The following is a 24,259-nucleotide window of genomic DNA, read 5'->3' as shown; positions in this document are numbered from 1 at the left end:
AAGTCCGGTCACTCTCGCGAGGCCCCACGGAGCAGGCGCTGCGCAGTGTGGAGGTCGTTGGAGTCACTTCCCCGTCACCAGCTCCGGTGCCTGCCAGTCGGCGCCCCTCCCGCTCCAGCCATGCTCTCAGCCCTCGCCCGGCCTGCCAGCGCTGCTCTCCGCCGCAGCTTCAGCACCTCGGCCCAGGTAGGCCCGACGAGGGGCGGCCTGCAGGCGGAGGCCCCCCGGCCCGGGCCACGTGCGTCCCCGGTTCGCGGGCAGCTCTGAACCTCTCCAGGCCAGCCTGGACCGCAGGGCTGCCCGGCACAGGCTGGAGACTGTGGCCCCCGGGGCAGGCCCTGACACTGGCCTGGAGGTGCGGGGGAGAAAGCTGGGGAGAAGGGGGCGAGGTAGTCCCGCTCCAGGGCCGGTCCATTTGGCAGGGCTCCCCCAGGTCTCCCAGGCTCCTAGAGGACCTGCTCTCGGCTTGCACGGCTTCAAGGTTGGGAAACCAGGGCTCTGCATCTGAAAGTAAACTTACGTTTTTTTCTGCAGCTTTCCATTGGTTTGACGTAGCTAATCTCCTTGCAGCATCCGTGTGAGTTGTGCGTCAATAAAAGAAATCATATACTTCCTAATTCCATAGTATGGACAAACCGAGGCTAGAGAACTGGGCCAGAGTTACACAGTCATTTGGCCAGAGGATTAGCATTCAGCGCTTCTGACCTGAAGACGGCTTCCTCTTAACCTTTTTGGAGGATCTCTCCTGCTGTGAGCGGACCGAGCCTGCCGCCAGGTGTCTTAACAGTGCTTGACTTGGCCCGCGACCACTTAAGCCTAGGCTATTTTTAGCCATGTTCTAGAATGGTGGTTCTTAAACTCTGCTGTGTGTCAGAATCACCAGAAAGCGAATAAAAAACAGAGGCCTGGGCTCATTGAAGAAGCTTAAGACGGGGTTTCCGCATTTTTACCAAGTGAATCTAATTAAACCGAATTTTGAGAACCCAGGAGGTGCCCGCATTGCCTTTTAATTACGACGCCCAAGAGGGAGGTAATTTTAAAGGGGAATCCAAATTTATCGTTGAAGTTCTCTCCTCCAGCTTCCTGTACATCCAGTTCATTTGAAAAATAAATACAAATGCTCCTGGATTGATGGCTACTTCCCATACCCATCGCAAGTTGGTAATATCCTAAGTCAAAAGGCGAGTTTAACTTTGTGTATTTTCGACTTGCAATGAGTTCCCACAGGCAACCCCATCGTAAGTTGAATGTACCAAATGCTTTTGCGCTATGGTAAAGTGGTGGCCCAGCTGTATACAGATAAGTACATTAAGTACCTGTGCTTGCCAACAACTATGCTGGGTGCTGCAGGGGATACCAACATAAGTGAGAAGTGGCACTTGAGATGGGACAGAAATGAGTAAACTTAGGACAGGTGGAGGCGATGAAGGTCTTAGAGAATGAGTAAACTTAGGACAGGTGGAGGCGATGAAGGTCTTAGAGAATGAGTAAACTTAGGACAGGTGGAGGCGATGAAGGTGTTAGAGAATGAGTAAACTTAGGACAGGTGGAGGCGATGAAGGTCTTAGGGAATGAGTAAACTTAGGTGGAGGCGATGAAGGTCTTAGGGAATGAGTCAACTTAGGAGGAGATGAGGTGTGGGGGAGGGGCAGCCGACCAAACGTAGGACAGGGGTGTCCAGGGAGAGGCTGAGTTTTGGTAGGACCTTCAGATATTCGACATATTAATTGAGCTAGGTACTGGAAATACAGCGGTGAACAAAACAGAAGTCTCTGCTCTCACGGAAATTACTAGATATTTTATTGCCCCACTCATTATAAAGTATCAAAATAGTGATGAACATGCAAGAAAAATGGGGATTGTAGGGTGCTTGTGTTAGGGAAGAGGGTACCAATTTTATTTACTTTTTTTTCTTTTTGAGGCAGCATCTTGCTCTGTCACCAGGCTGGAGTGCAGTGGCGCGATCTCGGCTCACTGCAGCCTCCACCTCCCAGGTTGGAGCGATTCTCTTGCCTCAGCCTCCCGAGTAGCTGGGACTACAGGCGCACACCACCACACCCAGCTAATTTTTGTGTTTTTAGTAGAGATGGGGTTTCACCATGTTGGCCAGCATGGACCCGACAGAGTCTCACTCTGTTGCCCAGGCTGGAGTGCAGTGGCGCCATCTCGGCTCACTGCAGCCTTCACCTCCCAGGTTGGAGCGATTCTCCTGCCTCAGCCTCCCGAGTAGCTGGGATTACAGGCATGCATCACCATGCCTGGCTAATTTTGTATTTTTAGTAGAGACAGGGTTTCTCCATGTTGGTCAGGCTGGTCTCAAACTCCCGACCTCAGGTGATGCGCCTGTCTCAGCCTCCCAAAGTGCTGGGATTACAGGCGTGAGCCACCACGCCTAGCTGGATCCTGTATCTTTAACAGTAAAAGTGTAGGAAGTACATAGCCCCAATGTATTTACTTATAGATATATGTACTAATATATACATTACAATATGAACTCAAGTAGAAATTTTTTAAAAAACCATAACACATAATAAAGTGTTAAAACTTATCAATGAAGGCAGTGTTACCGTATGTCCGTTTTCAACACAGTTGCCAAGCAGTGTGCTGTTGATAGCCACTCTGCCACCCAGCAAAGGTCAGTGGGTCTGGAAGACAGCTCTTTGACAAGGAGATCATGATCTAACCTCCGGGCCACCAAAGATTTTCATCTCATTGCAAAGCATGGTAAAGATTATATGACTTAAGGATCGTGGTTTTATAAAAATTAAGTTGATAACATCCTGTAATATACAGTGACATCACCTTGACAAAGTGAAAGCAAAGAAACCAGTGAGGCAATCTTCCCCTCCCTCCCCCATGTGGTGTTCACCTTATGTACACATGGGACCAATCCATTTAAGCACCCTAGTGAGGGCGCAGGTCGGTCCATTTCTTGGTAGAGATTAATTCTTGATTAGATAAAGATAGAGACAGTCTGGGCGTGGTAGTTTATGCCTGTAATCCCAGCACTTTGGGAGGCTGTGGTGGGAGAATCACTTGAGCTCAGAAGTTTGAGACCATCCTGGGCAGTGTGGCAAAACCTCATTTCTACAAAATAAGTGGTGTGTACCTGTAGTCCCAGCTACAGGGGAGGATGGCTTGAACCGAAAAGGCAGAGGTTGCAGTGAGCCAAGATCGTACCACTGCACTCCAGCCTGGGCGAGAGAGGGAGACCCTATGTCAAAAAAAAAAAAGATACACTCATTGCAGCAGTTTCATCCTGCACCCTGCTGGGATTGTCTTGGCCACTCCCCTGTGGAACCACTGCCCTGGCTGAATGATGGAGGCATGAAAGCTTTGAAAGATTTTTTTTTCTTTTTTTTTTTTGAGATAGACTGTTGCTCTGTCACCCAGGCTGGACTGCAGTGGTGTGATCTCCTCCTGGGTTCAAGCGATTCTCCTGTCTCAGCCTTCTGAGTAGCTAGGATTACTGGTGCGCGCCACCATGCCCGGCTAATTTTTTTTATTATTAGTAGAGATGGGGTTTTGCCATATTGGCCAAGCTGGTCTCGAACTCCTGACTTAAGGTGATCCACCTCGGCCTCTCAGAGTGCTGGGATTACAGGTGTGAGCCACCACGCCCAGCCCAGAAGATATTTTTTTAAAGAGATGGAATCTTGCTCTGTTTCCCAGGCTGGAATGCAATGGCGCCATCATGGCTCATGGCAGCCTCAACTCCTGGACTCAAGTGATCCTCCCACCTCAGCCTTCTGAGTAGCTGGGACTACAGGTGCATACCACCATGCCAGCTTGAGCACGAGAGTGAAATGATTAAGACTTTGATTTTGGGAAAGCATGCTTTGGAGGTGTTGCTAGTACCTAAGTTAGATAATGGAATAGAATGAAGAGGAGCGGGTCAGGAGGGTGGTTGAGCTGCCAAGTTCTTCATGTCCTGACTTGATGTCTCTGATAAGAAGGAAGTGGCAGAAGATGGTTCTAGAAGTTTACGTTTAGTGAACACAAGTGCCATTTGGGACCAGGGATGGAGGGAGGGGGGCAGGATAAATGGACAGTTGGGTTTGTGGAACCCATGGAACGCCTAACAGAACTGGGAATGCGGAGCTGGGATTTGGGAGTCCCTAAGACTCACACAAGATGTGGGAGTGAGAGTTGAAGATCCAGAAGTGGGTGAGGCTGCCCGACCTCAGGTTCTGAGCGGGTCTGACAGTTTCAAGTTTCCAGGCAGCCAGGGGTTCACCTTTAAAGCACCAACTTGAAACTCAAAAACCTGTTTGAATTCAAATGTTGGTTGTGTATGTTTCCATAGTTTAATTTCCTGAGCAGAAACCCACTGTGTAAGCTCGGATTTCGGTTTGTTTGGTTTTGGTTTCTGACAACCAAAGCCTGTTATTAGCTGGCCTCAGCTACTGTAGAAGACTGTGCAGTGATGCTGTCAGGCCCCAGATAACCACACACGGTGCCAAGAGCTCCTGTTGTCTGCCACTTTGTTTGCCTCTTCCCTCACTGGCAGCTGCCTGCCTGCCTGCCTGCCAGGAATCGGCTCTGTTTCTCATTTGTGAGTTTAGATCAGAAACAAGCTCCCTGGGTGTGGCTGGAATTTTGGTCAGACCTTGAGTGAGACCTAGAGGGGAAGAGTGCCTTCGAATAACAGGAGTGATTGCCGAGTGCGGGGCCGGGTCACTTTCACCCCATCACTTTCCTAATTGTTCCAAGCTGAAATGCCCAGGGCCAGCTGCTACTTTGCTGCCTGTTCTTCTGAGTAGCCTGGTATGAAACAGTGATTCTCAAACTGGTATCAAAATCATCTGGGGAAAATGGCAAAAATGCCAAGGCCTAAGCCCCATCCCGCTTCCAGGAGCCTAGTCCTGGGTGGGCTTCATTAGCTCAGCAGGTGGCTCTGATACACACCTAGGCTGGAGAACCAGTGTGAGATACTAGAGCCCGAGATGTCAGATCTGACTCACCTAGGAGGGTTGGAGCCTTTAGCAATGTACGTAACCCCTTCCACCTCTTGTTAGGCAGCTCCTCATCCTGCCTGAGGCTCCAGCCACAAGTTTGCTGCCTGGATGAATCTTCCCTGATTCCCCACCCCTGCAGGGAGTTGATTGCCGCACCCCCGTCTGCCCTCTTGCACAAGGGGCTTCTGTGACAGTGTTCTCTCCACTCCTAATGCATCTCATTACCTGTCTCCTACAGAGCCAGCAGGGTTCTTCCTGCAACCTCAGTTACCGGGAGGGCCTGTTGCTAGGCACTCAGTGTGTGTTTATAGTTTATAAAGCTGCAGGTTGAAGGTAAGGCTGCTGTTACCAGTCCAGCTGCCTGACAGAGTCCAGCTTGTTCTTCATCTTTCGGGAGGGTTTTGAAGTACCCTGAGTATCACAGCCTCTACAGACATAAATTCTCCCCATTTGAAAGTGGACCTTTGGAATGAAGGTCCTGAATTCTTCCAGAATGAGACTGATACAAATACAATGATTGTATCTTGCTTTGGCAACTGCAGTAAAAAGAGGCCCAGTGCAATATTTTTTACAGGATACCATGTGAATCCTTCTCATGCTCATTTCATCCTGAGAGTCCTTTCTCTGTGCCTCTTTTTAGAACAATGCTAAAGTAGCTGTGCTAGGGGCCTCTGGAGGCATCGGGCAGCCACTTTCACTTCTCCTGAAGAACAGCCCCTTGGTGAGCCGCCTGACCCTCTATGATATCGCGCACACACCCGGAGTGGCCGCAGATCTGAGCCACATCGAGACCAAAGCCGCTGTGAAAGGTACTGGGCGCACTGACCCTGGAGACTTGCTTCCTGTCCCCAGTAGGCCAGGATCCGAGTTTTGAGTAAGATTCTTAGATGAAACTAAATGTTTAGAGACCGGGGTTTCTCCGTTTGTTTTAAATTTAAATTTTACAAGTGATTACACCCTTTTAGACTTGAGTCTATAAAAATTGAAACAGCGGTGTCTTTAAGAAATGTGAGGTAGCCTAATCATCCCATTTTCTACTTTTTCTAATTTGAAAAGTAGTGTGAGGATGGGGAAGAGGGACGTGTCAGCAACCTCTGGTGAGGATTTGGGGACAGACAGTAAGGTTGTGTTCTCAGCTGCAGGCCACCTTCCCTCCACCCCAGGGTTATCTTGCCAGCTTCTCAAAAGCACGGCCTCTTTGGGAAACCTGCCCGTCCGTGGAAGGCAGTGTCAGATATTCAGTAAATGTTGTCTGGGAAATGATTCACTGAACTCAGTGCAGTGGCTTATGCCTGTAATCCCAGCACTTTGGGAGGCCAAGTCAGGAATATTGCTTGAGTCCAGGAGTTCAAGACCAGCCTGGGCAACACGGCGAGACCCCATCTCAACAAAAAGTACAAAAATTAGCTGGGCGTGATAGTGCGCACCTGTGGTCCCAGCTACTTGGGAGGCTGAAGTGGGAGGATTACTTGAGCTCAGGAGGTTGAGGCTACAGTGAGCCCTGATTGCACCACTGCACTTCAGCCTAGGTGAGAGAGTGAGACCCTGTTTCCAAAAAAAAAAAAAAAACCAAAAACATAAATATACATATTTATAAATGCTGCTTATTTAACCTTCACAATGTAGCAACATTTTTGCATGTCACTGAATTCCTTTTTTTTTTTTTTTTTTTTTTTTTGAGACCGTGTCTTCCTCTGTCTCCCAGATGGAATACAGTGGCACTTGGCTTACTACAACCTCCCCATCCTGGGTTCAAGTGATTCTCCTGCCTCAACCTCCCGAGTAGCTGGGACCACAGGTGTGCACCACCATGCCTGGCTAATTTTTGTGTTTTTAGTAGAGATGGAGTTTCACCACGTTGGCCAGGCTGGTCTAGAACTCCTGACCTCAAGTGATCCACCTACTTCGGCCTCCCAAAGTGCTGGGATTACAGGCATGAGCGACTGCGCCCAGCCTGAATTCTTGATAAAATTATTTTTAAAGCTGTAATTTATCGTTTATGATAGCTCTGCTATTGACCATTGGCTGTTTCCTGTTTGCTTCTGTAAATATAAATATATTAATATAAGTTGCAGTATGTATCTTTATCTTTACATTTTGTTTAAGTCTCAGAGTTCTAAACACAGAATTAGTAGGTATGAATATTTCAGAGCTTTTACTATAAAGTTCCAAATTGCTGTCCAGAAAGATTCTGATTTCTTCCCCCTCGGACAGCATATGCTATACTGTCTGATGGTGTTTACATGCGTCTTAAGTTGGTGTGAACAGCTGGGGAGGCTGCCTGGCAAATTTTATGTTCGTGCACCTTCCAGAGTTCTCTGAATGGGTTGCCCGTTTTCTTTTGGGCTGTATGTTCAGGTTAAGAAGGCTCCTGCATTAAGGAAAAAGTCAAGATCAAAGCAGATTTTGGATATTGTAGCAAATTTCCCTGAAATCTTTGAAAACATACTTTTTCCTTCAGATGATAGGAGTAAACGAAATAGTGATATTTAGAGTGTTTCAGCACAGGACGTTTTCTTTCCTGGTCTTCAGTGCCTTCTGATCAAGGAGTTTGGGCCAGCACAGTGGCTTACTCCTGTAATCCCAGTACTTTAGGAGGCCAAGGTGGGTGGATCACTTGAGTTCAAGCGTTCAAAACCAGCCTTGCCAACCTGGTGAAACCCCTTCTTTACTAAAAATACAAAAATTAGCCAAATGTGGTGGTCCATGCCTGTAATCCCAGCTACTCAGGAGGCTGAAACAGGAGAATCACATGAAGCCAGGAGGTGGAGGTTACAGTAAGCCAAGATCGCACCACTGCACTCTAGCCTGGGTGACAGAGCAAGACTCCATCTCAAAAAAAAAAAAAAAAGAGTTTTCATCAGGATGGTGGTGATGGGGAATGAGCAGCTCCTCTCATTCTAACTGGAGGCCAAGAGTGACTTACAGGGCTCACGAGTAGGATGAAAACAAGCAGTGGCTCAGTTCACTTTTGTGGAAACCTGGAGGGCTGACCCATTCTAGCTGGGGCCTGGGCAAGGAGAGGCTGGGGAAAGCAGGGTAGACGGGGAAGGTTCCTGCCACGGGGATTGTCAGCTCGCAGGGCAGTAGTCGTCAACAGAAGGAAGTCACGTTACAGGCAGGGCTTCTAGCCTTTCTCGAGGCCATTAGTTGGCCTTAAGGCCAGGGCTGAACTTTCCAGGCCTCTCTGAATCAGAAACAGTGACATTTCTCTTTTGGGGTATTTGTTCCAGGCTACCTCGGACCTGAACAGCTGCCTGACTGCCTGAAAGGTTGTGATGTGGTAGTTATTCCGGCCGGAGTCCCCAGAAAGCCAGGTTTGTGTTTGAAAGCCTTGTCTGGTACCTCCCCACGTAAAGATGTGGGGATTAAACCCATTTTCTATTAAAAATGGATTTAATCTGGTTGCTTTGTTGTAGGAAAAATGCCACCAGCTCCCGTTGCCTGTGGGGTAAACATCACATATGTTTGTTGGCCTGGGGTCAAAGTCGTCTTGCCATTCCCCTGTGCCTCTGTGCACAGATGCCCTTCCCTCTCCTCAGCCCCACTCTACCTTGGGGGTTCTTATTAAACCTCGACGGTCCTTCTCAGATGTTGTCCTCCCCTGATCCACCCACACAGACCTCGCTTCTGGCACTCATCATGCTGGATCATTTACCCTGCAAGAGAGACTGACTTGAAACGGGGACCTTGAGTGGCTAAATTTCCTGTAACAGCTGGCGCTCAGCACATGCCGCCTGTCTGGAAATTTGTGGTGTTCTCTGTTAACATCTCATAGTGGATCATTTACAGGCATGACCCGGGACGACCTGTTCAACACCAATGCCACGATCGTGGCCACCCTGACCGCTGCCTGTGCCCAGCACTGCCCGGAAGCCATGATCTGCGTCATTGCCAATCCGGTGAGTGTGGCAGCACCCGGCTCTTGCAGCTGTGGCAGGTGTTTAGGTGCTGACAGTGTTTGAAAAGCTCACGATTTGCAGCAAAGGCTGCCGATGTGCTGGGGGGATGGGGGGGTACACAGATGAAGGGGCTGAAATGGAGAGGTCGGGTGCACTAAGCAGAGGCCCGTCCATGCATTTCCTAAGGACTCCTTCTGGCATAAACTGAATGAGTGTTGTCACAGCCAGCCTCGTGCTGTGGGCAGACCACGTCTCTCTCTGCTTTAGTTTCCCCACCTGAAGAGAAGTCCATTCTCAAGGCTCCTTTCAGCCGTGATTGTGGTGGCCTCTTGATTCCCTTTTTGACACAGTAGCTCCTACTTAGCCGGAGAAGTACGTTCCAAGAGCCCAGTAGGTGCCTGAAACTGGAGAGTACTGAACCCTGTATATACCATGTGTTTTCCTAGGCATGCACATATGATAAGTTAATTCATAAACTAGGCACAGTAAGAGATTAACAACAACAACTAATAGTAAAACAATCATAACAAGATACTATAATAAAAGTTATTTCTTTCCCTTTAGTCAGGAACTTTCGCCTTCTTGCTTAAGGGAAGTACTTAATGGCTTCTCTGGTTTCTCCAAATTGCCAGCATCACTACTCTTGCAGTTTGGGGCCATTGTAAAGTAAAATAAGCCTACTGGAACACAAGCATTGTGATCCCTCAACAGCTGATCCGATAACCAAAATGGCTCCTAAGTGACTCAGGCAGGTGGTGTAGACGCATGGGTATGCTGGGCAAAGGGTTGACCCCTGTCCTGGGTGGGATGGAGCCAGAGTTCATCTTGCTGCTCAGGATGGCATGCAGTTTTTGTTTGTTTGTTTGTGGTTGTTTTTTTTTTTTTTTGGCTCTGTCGCCCAGGCCAGAGTGCAGTGGCACGACCTTGGTTCACTGCAACCTCCCAGGTTCAAGCGATTCTCCTGCCTCAGCCTCCTGAGTAGCTGGGATTACAGGCGCACACCATTATGCCCAGCTAATTTTTGTATTTTTAGTAGAGACAGGGTTTTGCCATGTTGGCGACGCTGGTCTCAACCAACCTAACCTCAGGTGATCCTCCCGCCTCGGCCTCCCAGAGTGCTGGGATTACAGGCATGAGCTACTGCGCCCAGCCGGTTTAAAACCCATGAATTCTTTATTTCTGAAATTTTCCGTGTAATAATTTCAGACCTCAGTTGACTGCTGGTAATTAACACAGCAGAAAGTGAAACCATGGATAAGGTGGGACTATCTGCATTCTACTCAGGATTTCCATTCCTGATCCCGTTGTCCCCATCTCCTCATTCACACAGTCACGGACGCACACAGCCACCCCAGGCCCCACTCACTGGTTTTTGCACCTGCTTACTCTCAGAAACGCTGAGTGCCACGCCCTCACGGAGAGAGCGGTCGTGGTTCCCCAGATTGACCTGCAGGGCCTTGTGCTCATTTAACAGCAGCCCCCTCACTGCTCCTTCTTGGCGGAGCCTGGGTCCTGGTGTCTGAGGATGAGGATCGATTGGGGTGAAGGGGCAGGGACCATAATGTCACTGAGAGGCGTGGATGCCAGCAGGCATGCAGAGCTCGTGCTCCTGGCCTCTGAGGGTCCTGCCTTCTCCAGAAGCTTGCCCTCCTCAGGGTGGTGGGTCACAAATAGCTGCTATTCCCTTTGTTGTGGAGCTAACCAGTGCCTAATAGAAACCTGGCCGTTATGTCATCTTCCAGCGACCTGGGTGACATGTGAAGTCATTTAGTATTTACGACTTCATGAGGTCATCATTTCCCCCACTTACAGAAGAAAAAAATGGGTCCCGGGGAGTTAGGGTGACCTGCCCACGGTCGTAGCACAGAGTGACCGAGCTGCCAGTGGACCTGCTTCTTTGGAGCACACAGCCGCTGTGCACTGCTCTCCCATCAGGAGTGGCCCCGCAGCTGTGAGTCCTGGCCGAGCAGAAAGTGACCCATGGAGGCATCATCACACATTTCAGTTGATAGCTGAAGGGCCACCAAGGGAAGAAGCATCCTCTACAGTAAAGGGTTTCTTTGTTCACATGGTGTGGCCTGTTCCTTTGTGGCGGATGGCTTGCCAGTACAGTTAGCAGACAGAGCAGTTTAATGTGGTGTCTTTGGACTAGTTAGATCTTTGGGAAGGTCTGACAAAAAGCCCTTTTCCTTCTGTGGCTTGGCCCTGCTCTCGGAACCCAGGGCAAGCCATGCCTGTCTGTTGGATGTCCTAGGTTAATTCCACCATCCCCATCACAGCAGAAGTTTTCAAGAAGCACGGAGTGTACAACCCCAACAAGATCTTCGGCGTGACGACCCTGGACATCGTCAGAGCCAACACCTTTGTTGCAGAGCTGAAGGTAAGCGCGGTATGGGTGTTGCTCAGGTGACCTTTCTGAACTTCTCCCACCACCCGTGCTCATTTATGGGCGTGGAAGACACGAGGGCATGCCCAGGTCACTTGTCACTTGGAGGTTTTAAATGTTTTTAGAGCTCTTGATGGAAGCAGCCCCTGTGTTTCCTGTGGGTTCCAGGCACCCGGCCCAACAGGCGTCTACTCTGGCCAGTGTCTGTCTCCCGGCTCTCGCTGTCTTCCTTCTCGCCAAGAGCACTGTGGGTTCACACCTTCTCTGGGCTTCTCAGTGGCTGGACTTGGACAGGGCTCCCCCAGTCCTCCCCTTTCTCCTTGCCCCTGAAAACTGGTCCTGGAAGGATTTACCTGCTGGCCAGTAGATAAAGGGTGGGAAAATTAGCAAACATGAAGAACTGAGGAAAGTGCCAGAAGTCCTGAGGCATCAGAATTGTTGTTGGCCCTGGTCCCTGGCACTGACTTTTTTGGGTTGCCTGTGGTAGCTCACCCTGGAGAGTCCAGGCCTGGCCAGGTGCCTGACCCTAGGGCTGCTGGACCGAGACTGAGCTACTGGGTGTGGCTTGAGCTCGGCTTGGTTTGGTGCCAGTGCCGGGCCTGGAGTCCTTAGTGTTTTGCACAGCCTGCTTTCGACTTGCTTCCATTGTGGAGCCAGTGGAACCACTTCCTTTGGCCCCAAAAAGTATTTCTCTTGAGCTTCAGGCCTTTTCGTTCTGATGGCAGATTTGAGGTTATACGTGCGGCGTGGTAGGAAGTGCACACGCAGCACCCTCAGCCTCCATTTTACTCCCGAGTGACAGGCACATCTGCTTCTGAGGAGTTAGAGGTGCCCCACTGTAACAGACATGGCAGCACGTACCCGAGGGCCTGGTACTGGGACTCTGTTACAGGTGTGGGGGTCACAGAGCTTCAAAAGGCATGGCCCCAGGCCTTACAGTTCCATGGAATGGGAGAGACACTTGAATCCAAGAGATAGTTTAAGCCTGGCACGGTGGCTCACGGCTGTCATCCCAGCACTTTGGGAGGCTGAGGTGGGACGGTTGCTTGAACCCGGGAGTTCAAGACTGCAATGAGCTGTGATTGCACCACTGTGCTCCAGCCTGGGTGACAGAGCAAGACACTGTCTCTTTTAAAAAAAAAAAAAAAAAAAAAAGAGTTTGAGTGAGCAGGTGAGTGCAGGTATGTACAGAGGCCCCCGGGATTGCCACAGTCTGGAAGTGGACACACCAGGCAGGGTCCCACCTCCCACCTCCAGAGGTGCAGCCCCTGGCGTCCTGGAGGCAACAGAGTTCATTCTCGTGGGCTCTCAGGGCTGGGCACACCCCAGGCCCTAGTCCTGCCCTGCACCATAGCTGCCACTAGCTACATTTGGCTATTTATGGTTAAATAACATTAAAACTATATCCGTCTGCCACACAAACCACATTTAAGATGCTCCATGGCTCCTCTGTCCTCACAGAAAGTCCTGTTAGGCAGTCCTGTCTCAGCCTTGAAGCTTCACTGTTAAGAGTTGGGGACAGGGTACCTTGTCCCTTGGGAGATCCCCTGTCCCCCACCTCCAAAGTGAAGTGGACTGTCATTACCCCTGGCTGCCTGACATTCTGGAAATTTCCTGGATCATATCAAGAATGCATATCAATCCTTAAACTTCCGATGGCTGGTTCCTCCCTCATCCTCTTACCCACCATATTCCCTTTCAACGTGGCTCCAGGACCTCCCAGGCCAATGCCACATTCCCCTTTGCTGCAAAGCCGCCCTGTCCTGTCTTAGCACGCACCATTGGAACATACGTTTCTAGGAGTCTTGTATTTGAGGGCAAGCCTCTGGAAAGCAGGGCTGCGTCCCTTCAGCCCCGCGTCCCTGGTGACCGTGCAGTGCCTGCACGTGTGTGCTTACACACCACTAAGCTAAGCCTCTCGGATCTTTGGCTCCCGGCTCCATGAAGCTGATCCTGCTTTTCCTGTGCATGAGGCTGATCCTCCCTCTCCCAGACCAAGCTTATTTCCTAACCTAGGACTGAGCTCTTCAGTGGCCATGGCCATTGGGGCAGGTGGCTGTTCCCTTGCTACCATTACTCCCACCAGGTTATTGTCTGTTTTAAGAAATACTTGGTTCAGCCGGACACAGTGGTGCATGCCTGGAATCCCAGCACTTTGGGAAGCCAACACAGGAGGATGGCTTCAGCCCGGGAGTTCAGGACCAGCCTGGGCAACATGGCAACACCCCATCTCTACAAAACATTTAAAAAACATAAGTTGGGCGTGGAGGTGTGTGCTACTTGAGAGGCTGAGGTGGGAGGATCATTGAGTCCAGGAGGCAGAGGTTGCAGCCAGCCAAGATTGTGCCACTACACTCCAGCCTGGGGGATAGAGACCCTATCTCAAAAAACAAAACAAAAACCTGGTTCACAGATTCTTGGGGGTGTGGTACCTCCAGTTTAAGAAATGAGGCGGCCTTGAACTGTGGTGTTTGGAGCCATAGGAGTCAGTTTATTCTTTCTGTCCCAATCACTGTTTGAGGTGCCAGACTTCTCACTCATGGGTATCCTGGAATGGATTTGAATTTTGTTCTGTGGGGCCTGAAAAAAAGGGAACTTGGATTGTTCTGGGAACTTGGATTGTTCTGTGTAGGGAGGAGTCTGGGCTTGTGCATGGGGAGTGGAGCCGGCTCTGGGAAAGAGGATGCCAGGCCCGGGGGGTGGCGGGGGGCTCCACAGGAGGCAGCATCCTCCCGTGCCCATCCACAGTGGGCACAAATGCTCACTTTGAAGGAAGGACTTGTGGTGGCCTCGCCAGATGGCAGCGAGCCCTCACAGCACCTGCTGGCGCTCATGCTCAGCCTTTTGGGGCACCGTGGCAGGAGATCCAAGCGCAGCAGGGGCTGGACAGGGCCTCCTCCCAGCTGGCTGTGTTCCACCCTGAGTTCTGGGGGCTTTTCCAGTGTTGGGACTGTGGGCGGCTGTGACATGTTTTGTACTGAAAGAGCTTGTTAACTTATCCAGCTTCATACTTTGGTCACCAGGGTTTGGATCCAGCTCGAGTCAACGTCCCTGTCATTGGTGGCCACGCCGGGAAGACCATCATCCCTCTGATCTCTCAGGTACGCGCATGTGACCTCGTGAGGGGCTTTGAGGTCAGGATTCCCTTTACCAGGCCCTGCTTTGAGGTGATCCCTGTAGACTGGAAAAGGCCTGGCCATGTGCCAGGTTTTGGAAGGGCTCCCGTTGTAGGCAGCCCCGCCCCTCTGCTGCAGGGCGGTGTCAGTCCTGGAGCGAATGTGGGTGGAAGCTGCTCAGGGCCCAGCTCCAGCACGCAAGGAAAACCACTGTTGGGAACCTCACCAGGTTACTGGTTAGGCCGGAGCGGGCGAGGTCCTTTTTTCAAAAATGAATCCAGGGCTGGACACAGTGGCTCATACCTGCAATCCCAGCATTTGGGAGGCCGAAGCGGGAGGATTGCTTGAGCCTGGGAGGTTGAGGCTGCAGCGAGCTATGATGCACCACTGCACCACTCAAGCCTGGGTTACAGAGCCAGACCCTGGCCTCAAAAAACAAATGAGTAGGGGACTCACCACACTTCCCAACAGAGTTGATTTGACTTCATCTTTTTTTAAAAATCTTTTTATTATTATTTTTTTGCTGCTCCTTGTGGAGCAGGGCTACCCCATAGGCAGTGTGCCCAGAGTAGCATGTCATTTTTCTATAAAGGTTTTCTTTTTCTTCTTTACGGAAAACCTTTCCCATGCTCTGGTGATGGGAGGGAGAGGAGAGGTCGGGAGTAGTGGGGGTGGGAGGCAGTGGGTCTGGGGTCGTGGGCTGGAAGCCACTCACTGATCCCACCGCTTGGCTTGCAGTGCACCCCCAAGGTGGACTTTCCCCAGGACCAGCTGACGGCACTCACCGGGCGGATCCAGGAGGCTGGCACGGAGGTGGTCAAGGCTAAAGCTGGAGCAGGTAGAGTCTCAGGCAGCCCTGGGGCTGGGTGCCAGTGAGGCCCTGCGAGAGCTCAGGGTTGGGGAGAAATGCTGCTTGTCCCTGGGCATGGACGATCCTTTTCAGTGTTGATTTGCAGTTGCCTGGTGGAAAATCCCTGTGTGAGGGCAGCTCGGCCTGCATTGTGGGGTTGAGAGTCATTTTTGAGGGTGGCAGAGCCAATTCCACACCATTCATGTATAAGTAAAAAGAAATCAGGGGTGCTGACTGAAATTCTCGACTGTCAGGCTGGAAGGTGTGAAGGTGTCTTGGCTGGCGGGGCCAGCTCACCTGGGCATCACGGTTGTGGCACCAGCCAGGCTGACCTGCCTGTGCCCCCCAGGCTCTGCCACCCTCTCCATGGCGTATGCTGGCGCCCGCTTCGTCTTCTCCCTTGTGGATGCAATGAACGGAAAGGAAGGTGTTGTGGAATGTTCCTTCGTTAAGTCACAGGAAACGGAATGTACCTACTTCTCCACACCACTGCTGCTTGGGGTACGTATCCGGGTGTGGGTCCTTCTGACTGTGAAAGAAGGGGGCGTTCCCTCTGCTTAAGCCTCAGGAGCTCTCCCCGGCCCTTTGTGCAGTAAGCTCATTTGCCTGCCTGGCGAGTGCTGTTGTTTTCAAGGGTGGACGCACACCTGAGAAAAAAGAGCTAGGGGGATCACAGACTGTGAAGGGTGAACCTCCCAGCAAGTGGGTCTCCTTCCCTGCAGTTTGACAGCGGGTGCCCAGCAGCTGCAGGAGTATTGACTGATAAGACACTCCATCTCCAGGCAGCCCAGGGAGGCCTCCCTACCCCGCCTGAACACCTCCCTGTCGCTCCTTGTTCGTCTTGTTCTGACTGCGGGGGCGGCCAGGCCCAATTCCTCTTCCAGAGTATGCCCCCATCCAGATAGCCTTTGAGTCTTCAGCAAACAGAAACCCTTAGGTCTTACTCATACCCCCTCAAGCCGAGTTTCCATTTCTCACCTGTGGGCAGAAATCAGGCAGATGTGTGGTTGCCTTCATCACGTGGCCAGAAAGTAATATGGCTCGCTGGGCCACCCCAGGACCTTTTTCAGAGATGCTCCAATACAGAAAGATCCTTCAGCCATGGCCCCAGGCCTTGGTGAGAGACAGGCACTCAAAGGTGTAGTTCTGTCCCCATGTTGGTGCAGGTGTGTGGAATGGCAGGGCCTGCAGGTGAGACGCACCTGGTTCTCAGGCCCTCGAGCCAGGGGAGGCAGTAGGAGGGTATTGAGTCGAGGTGAGGACTGAGGCTGTTGCCACACAAACCATGCTTAGTTTCTGCAGGTTGAGACAGTGGCAGAGACGCCTGTTGTTTTTGCCAATGTCAGACATTTACCTACGTAGTGACACCTGATTCAGGTGACTGTGACAATGTTTTCAGTCCTTTACCAACTTGCGGGGAGAGACAAGAACCCAGAAACAGGCTCTGTTGGGGAGAATACGGTGAAGTGTTCCTGATGATTGAGTGCCTGGCGTCCAGGTGCTTGCCGCATTGTCCTTGTGTGCAGGAAGGTGGATGGTGCTTGTTTTATAGTTAAGGAAACACAGCTGGAAGGTCAGTCATTGTTCAGGGTACCTGCCTAGACAATCACAGTGCTGGGACCCCTGCCTGGCACCCTGACTCAGCCTCGCACTCCTGACCGCAGCTCAGTCCCACCCACCTGGTCAGCAAGGCACCCAGAACCCGCATGTATAGACAGACTCCTCGGCGGGGCTGATGGAGCGACAGGTCGGGGTTTCTCTAACAAGCACTTTCCTGGAAACTTCATTTTAACATGTTCCCATCTCCCTCAGAAAAAGGGCATTGAGAAGAACCTGGGCGTCGGCAAAGTCTCCTCTTTTGAGGAGAAGATGATCTCGGATGCCATCCCCGAGCTGAAGGCCTCCATCAAGAAGGGGGAAGATTTCGTGAAGACGCTGAAGTGAGCCGCTGTGACAGGTGGCCAGTTTCCTTAATTTATGAAGGCATCATGTCACTGCAAAGCCGTTGCAGATAAACTTTGTATTTTAATTTGCTTCGGTGATGATTACTGTATTCACATCATCATCCCTTCCAAATTGTGGGTGACTCTATGGGCACATCAATAAAAGCCGTCCTTGATTTTATTTTTCAAGGTCCCTTCTGTAAATGCTGTGCTTTCTTCCCTGTGAGAGCCAACTTTAGAGTGTCTGCTACCTCTTCATTACCAATCAGAATTAGATGATGTTTAACTGTTAGACAGAAGCGTGATGCTTTCATCAGTAGCTTCAAGAAAGTCTAAATTGTTAATTTATGGAATTGGACACAGTATTCACAGTTTACCTGTACGTGCTCCTCCCGCCCCTCCTGTTGGCACCCTTGCATCGCCCGGGCCTGATTCCTCCTGGGGGTGGTTCACCCCCACGGGGTCATAATTCAGCGGTGAATGCAGGGCAGCCGTTTTCTGGCTGAGCAAACAGCACCTTTCTCATTGAGCTTCCTCTGCTGACCTCTGTCCCCCTTGGGATTTCATCTTCTGACCGAACCCTGATGTTCAGTGGCAGAGACAGCCCATGGCCAGAACTGTGGGGAGACCAGGGTTGGGGTGTGCGGTTTGGGACGCCCAAACCCCAGCTGCTGTGTCAAGGCCGAGGACGCCATGCTGCCATCAGAAGGGGGTTCCAGGTTTCCATCAGTGGCCTGAAGAAGGGACTTTGTTGTATTGAGGAGTGGGGAATTAAAGAGATTTGACTCCCTTTAGTATTGGGGGCAGTCCGTTCCCCAGACACTGTGACCTCTGAAGTGGAAACTGAAAGCTGCATACTTGGGAAAGAACTTTCTAGCAACAGGCAATGGCCTTCAGTGGAAGAGGGAGGGCTGGAGGTGTGCCCAGTACTTGGATGTTCATCTGTCCACAACAGCTTTTTTTAAAAGCTAAAATGGAAATGGGTTTTATCATAAAGGATGACATGGTTTTCTTCTACAAGTAATAAATGTTCATTGTATAAAACCCAAAAGCAGCTAAAAAATAAAGCGGGAAAGGAACTACTGGTAATACTTGTCCTCTCTTGCATATTTCATAGGTTGAGAGAATGAAGCCTGCTCTGCAGGTTATCTGCTACTGTAACAATCCCAGCCTTCTCCAGTCTGGTGGCTTTTAGGCTATTTCTGTTCCTATCTCCCAGCGCTGGGGGTTGACAGGGCTCAGCTGGGTGGTTACGTGCCCGCAACTCCCACTGCAGTCACTGGAGGCTTGACTGGGCTGGAGCATGCGAGGCTGGTGTTTGGGAGATGATGCCCAGACAGCTGGCCTTTTCCCCGAGGTCTTGGGCCTCTCATTCTTCGCAAGGCCTCTACAGCAAGGTCCACAGGTTCGTTGAATGACTCAGTTCCCACAAGCAAAAGCAGAAGCTGCCAGGCTCTAACGCTTGGGCTGAGAACTGGCCCAGCTTCGCTTGCACTGCATTCTCTAGGTAAGTTACAAGGCCCCCACTGACGTGGGCAGGAACCACACAAGGGTGTGGCTGCAGGAGACCTGACTCTGGCCATTTATGGAGATAAGCTGCCTCCCACTTCTTTCACTGTGTATTTGCCCTTGTCAGCTTTCTAAATTTTTCTTTAGAGACAGGGTCTCTTTCGCCCAGGCTGGAGTGCAGTGGTGTGATCATGGCTCACTGCAGCCTCCAACCCCTGGGCTCAAGCGATCCTCCCACCTCAGCCTCCCCAGTAGCTGGGACCATGGGTGCCTGCCACCACGCCCGGCTAATTTTGTAATTTTTTGTAGAGATCAGGGCGGGGGTGGCCGGGCGCGGTGGCTCACACCTGCAATCCCAGCACGTTGGGAGGCCGAGGCAGATGGATCACGAGGTCAGGAGATTGAGACCATCCTGGCTAACATGGTGAAACCCCATCTCTACTAAAAATACAAAAAATTAGCCAGGTGTGGTGGTGGGTGCCTGTAGTCCCAGCTCCTCGGGAGGCTGAGGCAGGAGAATGGCGTGAACCTGGGAGGCAGTGCTTGCAGTGAGCCTGGGCGACAGAGCCAGACTCCGTCTCAAAAAAAAAAAAAAAAAAAAGAGTGATCGGGGCGGGGGGACTTTCTCTGTTGCCCAGGCTGGTCCTCCTGGCCTCAATCAATCCTCCCACCTCAGCCTCCCAAAGTGCTGGGATTACAGGCATGAGCCACTGTGCCCTGCCATTCTTTTCACAGCTGGATAACCTTGAGGGTGGATAACTCGGTGTTTTCGTTTTTCACTGCTGTAGAGAGCAGAACTCTGAAGCGTGGTACTTTAGCATTGTTTCCTCCTGGTGGTTCTATATGCAGAGCACTATGCTGGCTGTATTTGGGGTGCATTTGCCATTTTATGGGATCCTTGCAACAGCCCTGACAGGACCTGGGACTCAAGCTAAGTCAGGCTGTGTCTTGGTTGAGGGTGGTCACTGCCTCTCTCCATAAATCAGGGGCTACCCCTTAAGAACCTCCTAGAGAGTTCACTCAGGATACTCCCACTAAGGTGGGAGGACTGCTGGAGCCCAGGAGCTCGAGGTTGCTGTGAGCTGTGACTGTGCCACTGCACTCCAGCCTGGGAGACAGAGCGAGACCTGTCTCAAAAAAAAAAAAAGGCCCATTTCTGGCTCCATCTCAGAAATAGCTCTAGCATCCTAAAGGGAGGACCTGGAACGTAGAATATCCTAGATTCTTTCAGATGATGATGAAGGGGCCTGGAAATACTGGCCGTCCCTGGGCTATTCACCCCCTAGCTCCTGCCTTCCAGGGCTTACGGACGAGTCAGGTACTGAGAATCCACAAGACAAATGCAGAGGAAGTACCATGGGACTCCAGAGGAGGGCAAGGTTACTTCATGTCTTGGCAGAGCGTCAAGGAGGACTGCCCCATCAAGATCTCTAACAGGAGTGAAAAGGAGGAGGAAGAGATGGCATACGCTCTGGCTCTGCAGGCTGGGCAGGATTTCAACCAGCAGGGAGGATGGGATGGGCGTCATAGGCAGCTGCCAGAGCAGACAGGCTGAAGAGCTTGTGGGTGGCAGGAACAGGGCGTCCCAGGAGCTGAGCAGGATGGTGACATGGTGGCCAAGGCTGCTCACACTCCACCAAGGGTGGGTTGGTGGGGGGGGGTCTCATTGACCCTGGAGCCTACTGCTGGGCCCAGATTCTGCTTTTTTAAATTAATTAATTTTTTTTTTTTGAGACAGAGTCTTGCTCTGTTGCCCAAGCTGGAGTGCAGTGGTGTGATCTCAGCTCACTGCAACCGCTGTGGCCCAGGTTCAAGCAATTCTCCTGCCTCAGCCTCCCGAGTAGCTGGGACTACATGTGTACCACCACCACAGCCAGCTAATTTTTGTATTTTTAGTAGAGATGGGGTTTCTCCATGTTGGCCAAGCTGGTCTCAAACTCCTAACCTCAAGTAATCTGCCCGCCTCGCCCTCCCAAAGTGCTGGGATTACAGGCGTGAGCCACCACACCCGGCCCAAATTCTGCATTTTCTAGTCAGCTTCCCAGCAATGCCTGAGCTGCAGGTGCATACGAAGTAGGAGCGACATGAAGGCAGGGACCACTCGGATGCTAAAGACCAGAGACGGGGTGGCGGTGAGTAGGAGGGGGGATGATAGGAACATGGAGGAAAAACAGCATCACCCAGCCCCATTTCTGCCACCCAGAACTCCATCAGGCAGTTGTCAGTGTGGATGAAACCCACCACACCTCTGCTTCCAAGCTCCAATTATCCGTCCTCCCATCCTTCTGGCCACCTCCTCACACAGAACTCCTGTCCTGCTCTGTGAGGAAAAAAAGACCAGTGGCTGCATGTATGGTGTTTGTTAATGACCAAAATCAGGTGGCCGAGGCCTTTGCCACGGGAAGCCAAGAACCAGTCTTTGTTTTTTGTTTTGTTGAGATGGAGTCTCGCTCTGTCGCCCAGGCTGGAGCGCAGTGGCACGATCTCGGCTCACTGCAACCTCTGTTATGAGTAAAATGTTTATTCAGAAACAAAATGCTTGTTTCCCAGTACTGCAAGGAAAAATCAGCATTTAGACAAAGAAGTTTCCTCAGTAAGGTAATTTTACTTTCTGCAGAAAAGAGGGAAGCAATTTTTATCCTTTATGCAGCTTGTTCTTGCTACTGTGTCTTGTCTCCCTTGGCTGGAGCTAGAAATTACAATTTAAACTAAACCTGATTGGCTAATAACTTAAAACTCTTCTAAATAGGTAGAAGTAATGGAGAATAAAGAGGAAGTTGCTTATGAAAACACGTAGAAAAGTAATAACATTTCCTGCTGGACGTGGTGGCCAACGAATCCCCGCACTTTGGGAGGCCAAGGTGGGTGGATCACAAGGTCAGGACATCGAGACCACCCTGGCTAACACGATGAAACCCCGTCTCTACTAAAAAAAATACAAAAAATTAGCTGGGCATGGTGGCACACGCCTGTACTCCCAGCTACTTGGGAGGCTGAGGCAGGAGAATTGCTTTAACCTGGGAGGCAGAGGTTGCAGGGAGCTGAGATTGTGCTGTGGCACTCCAGCCTGGGCAACAGAGTGAGACTCGGTCAAAAAAAGAGAAAATAACATTCCCAAATAAGGAAGGCTGCAAGCTAAGACATGCCTGTGAGCACAGCCAGCACAGATATCCTGGTTAAAGTACAAGAACATAGAATGTACTATGTGCCTGTGAGCATGTGTAGCACAAATATGTTGGTTAAAGTACAAGGACATAGAATGTACTTACTCTCTTCTATCTAACAGCTACACAGGATAGGGCTTAACAAAGTTATTAGGACAAAGCAAGGAGGTTTCAAGGAAGCTAGTCTTTAAAAGAAATTATTTCTAACACTTCTAATTTATTCTTTAACAAGAAGGGAAACTTTGAAGAGGAAAAATTAGCTTTGTACACTCCGCCTCCCGGGATCAAGAAATTCTGCCTCAGCCTCCCGAGTAGCTAGCATAACCGGCATCCACGGAGAGGTCGCTGTCAGGCAGGAGCTGGGCCTCTCCAGGCCACCGGGGAGCCGAAGGCGGGGACTGGAAGGCCTGACTTAGAGAAGCCTGGGGCCTACAAAGGATGCCAGGAGCTGGGCAGGAGCTGGGCCGAATGTGGTAGTTGTGAGGCAGGAGCTGGGTCAGCAGGCGCAGACGGGAGGGAGAGCTGGGCCTGCAGAGGCCGGCTGGAAACAGTTCTGGGCCTGGAGAGGATGGCGAAAGGCAAGAGCTGGGCCCGTGGAGGCTGCCAACAGGCAGGGCACGAGCTTGGCCTGAGGCGGCCATGCTGAAGCAAGAGCTGGGCCTGGCGGGGGTCCACTGTGAGGAGGCAGAGGCCGTGCCTCTAGGGGCCTACGACAGGCAGGAGCTGGGCCTGGCGAGGCCGACTTCAGGACGCTTTGGGACTGCACAGGCCATCGGCCGGGAGGCAGGAGCTGGGCCCCGGAGGGGCCCACTTGAGAAAGTCTTGGGCCGGGAGACACCGTCAGGGCGGGCGGGAGCTAGGCCTGGAGAGGCTACCGTGAGGCGTCAGCTGGGCCTTGAGAGCCCAGTGTGAGGCAGGCGCTCGGCTTGTTGAGGCCACCGGGAGGCCGGCAGGAACACGGCTGGGGAAGGCCACCGAGAGGCAAGAGCTGGGCCTGGGAAGGCTGCTGCGAGGGCAGAGGTGGGCCTGTAGAGCTGGACTGGAGCAGGCTTTGGGCCTAAGGCCGCTGGGAGCTGGGCAGGAGCTGAGTCAAAGGAGGCTGTTCGGAGGCAGGAGCTGGGCCTGCAGGCACAGCCATGAGGAAAGAGCTGGGCCCAGTGAGGCGGCCGGGAGGCAGCAACTGAGCCAGGGGAGGCCGACTTGAGGAAGTTCTGGGCCTGGAGATGCCGCCAGAATGAAAAAGCTAGGCCTCAAGAGGCCTCGACGAAGAACAAGCCGGGCCTAAAAAGGCCATCGGGACGCAGGAGCTGGGCCTGCGGAGGCTGCCGAAAGGCGGGAGCGTGGCCTGGGGAGGCCGCGGCGAGGCACCAGATCAGCCTCTTTAAGAGGCCCTCGGCAGGGAGGAGCTGCGCTTGCCGAGGCTGCTGCAAGGCAAGCGGAAACGTGGCCTGGGGAGGCTGACATGAAGCCACAGCTGGGCCGGGAGAGGCTGTCGTCATGGCTCCGGCATTGGGGACCCTGCTCAAGTACATCCAGAAGGACCCTTCCCACGCCAGTCTTCATAGTAGTCAAGTGCAGCAGCCACTTAGCTCCCAAGGCATGTGCCAAAGCTGACATTTCATCACAATCAACAGTAAGTGGTAGCTTGAGTCATTGTGAGGTCACTTCCTGGATATCAACAGCATCCCACGTCCCACTGGCAAGGAGCTCAGCAGGGCCCCTTGGATAACCAAACCAATGCCCAAATCCCATCTGTGTGGGTCTGTCTCCTGGGACCCTTCCTAGCATCAACTCTGCATTAGTCAGGGTCCAATCAGGAGACATAAACCACTCAAAAGTCCAAAGTCCTAAAATTTAATACAGAGAATTATTCATTATAACAGGGGAACAGCATAATGAGAGATTGGCTAGCACAAAGTAAAGAGAATTCTAGGGAATACAGGACTAGCCAAAATCAGGCATGGTGGCTCATGCCAGCAATTTAAGAAGCCGACGGCTAGCACAAAGTAAAGAGAATTCTAGAGAATACAGGACTAGCCAAAATCAGCCATGGTGGCTCATGCCAGCAATTTAAGAAGCCGACACAGGAGGATTGCTTGAGGCCAGGAGCTAGACCGGCCTGGGCAACATAGTGAGACCCTGTCTCTATCCAAAAAAAGAAAAAAATTAGCTGGGTGTGGTGGTGCATACTCATAATCCCAGCTACTTGGGAAGCTGAAGTGGGAGGGTAGTTGGAGCCTGTGAGGTCAAGGCTGCAGTGAGTCATGATTATGACACTATAGTCAAGCCTGGGTGACAGAGCAAGACCCTGTCTCAAAGAACAAAACAACAACAACAACAACTATTTACAGACAGAAAAGAAATAGGGTTAATAAGGTATAACAAAAGATGTTGAAATGTGACAAATTATATGAGGGCTTTTATCCATTTA

At 51.4% G+C, this 24,259-nt stretch overlaps 1 protein-coding gene across 2 annotated transcripts; it reads left to right on the top strand.

Moving 5' to 3' along the window:
• The first annotated feature begins 4 nt into the window (after positions 1–4).
• MDH2 (malate dehydrogenase 2) lies at positions 5–17,336 on the top strand. Of its 2 annotated transcripts, XM_032756294.2 has the most exons (9): positions 5–186; positions 5,599–5,767; positions 8,192–8,275; positions 8,751–8,860; positions 11,115–11,240; positions 14,270–14,347; positions 15,101–15,200; positions 15,562–15,713; positions 17,025–17,336. In XM_032756294.2, exons 1-9 carry the CDS (start codon positions 121–123, stop codon positions 17,154–17,156), a joined length of 1,017 nt encoding a protein of 338 aa, XP_032612185.1. In that variant the 5' UTR covers positions 5–120; the 3' UTR covers positions 17,157–17,336. The 2 variants fall into 2 exon arrangements, with proteins under 2 accessions (XP_032612185.1, XP_058299865.1); XM_058443882.1 differs by lacking the exon at positions 5,599–5,767 and having other exon boundaries at positions 42–186.
• The last annotated feature ends 6,923 nt before the right edge of the window (positions 17,337–24,259 follow it).

Source organism: Hylobates moloch, unplaced genomic scaffold (genome assembly GCF_009828535.3).
Source record: "Hylobates moloch isolate HMO894 unplaced genomic scaffold, HMol_V3 SCAFFOLD_1, whole genome shotgun sequence".
Classification (NCBI taxonomy): domain Eukaryota; kingdom Metazoa; phylum Chordata; class Mammalia; order Primates; family Hylobatidae; genus Hylobates; species Hylobates moloch.
Note: the sequence above shows the minus strand (reverse complement) of the source record. Positions and strands in the feature narration are given on the sequence as shown.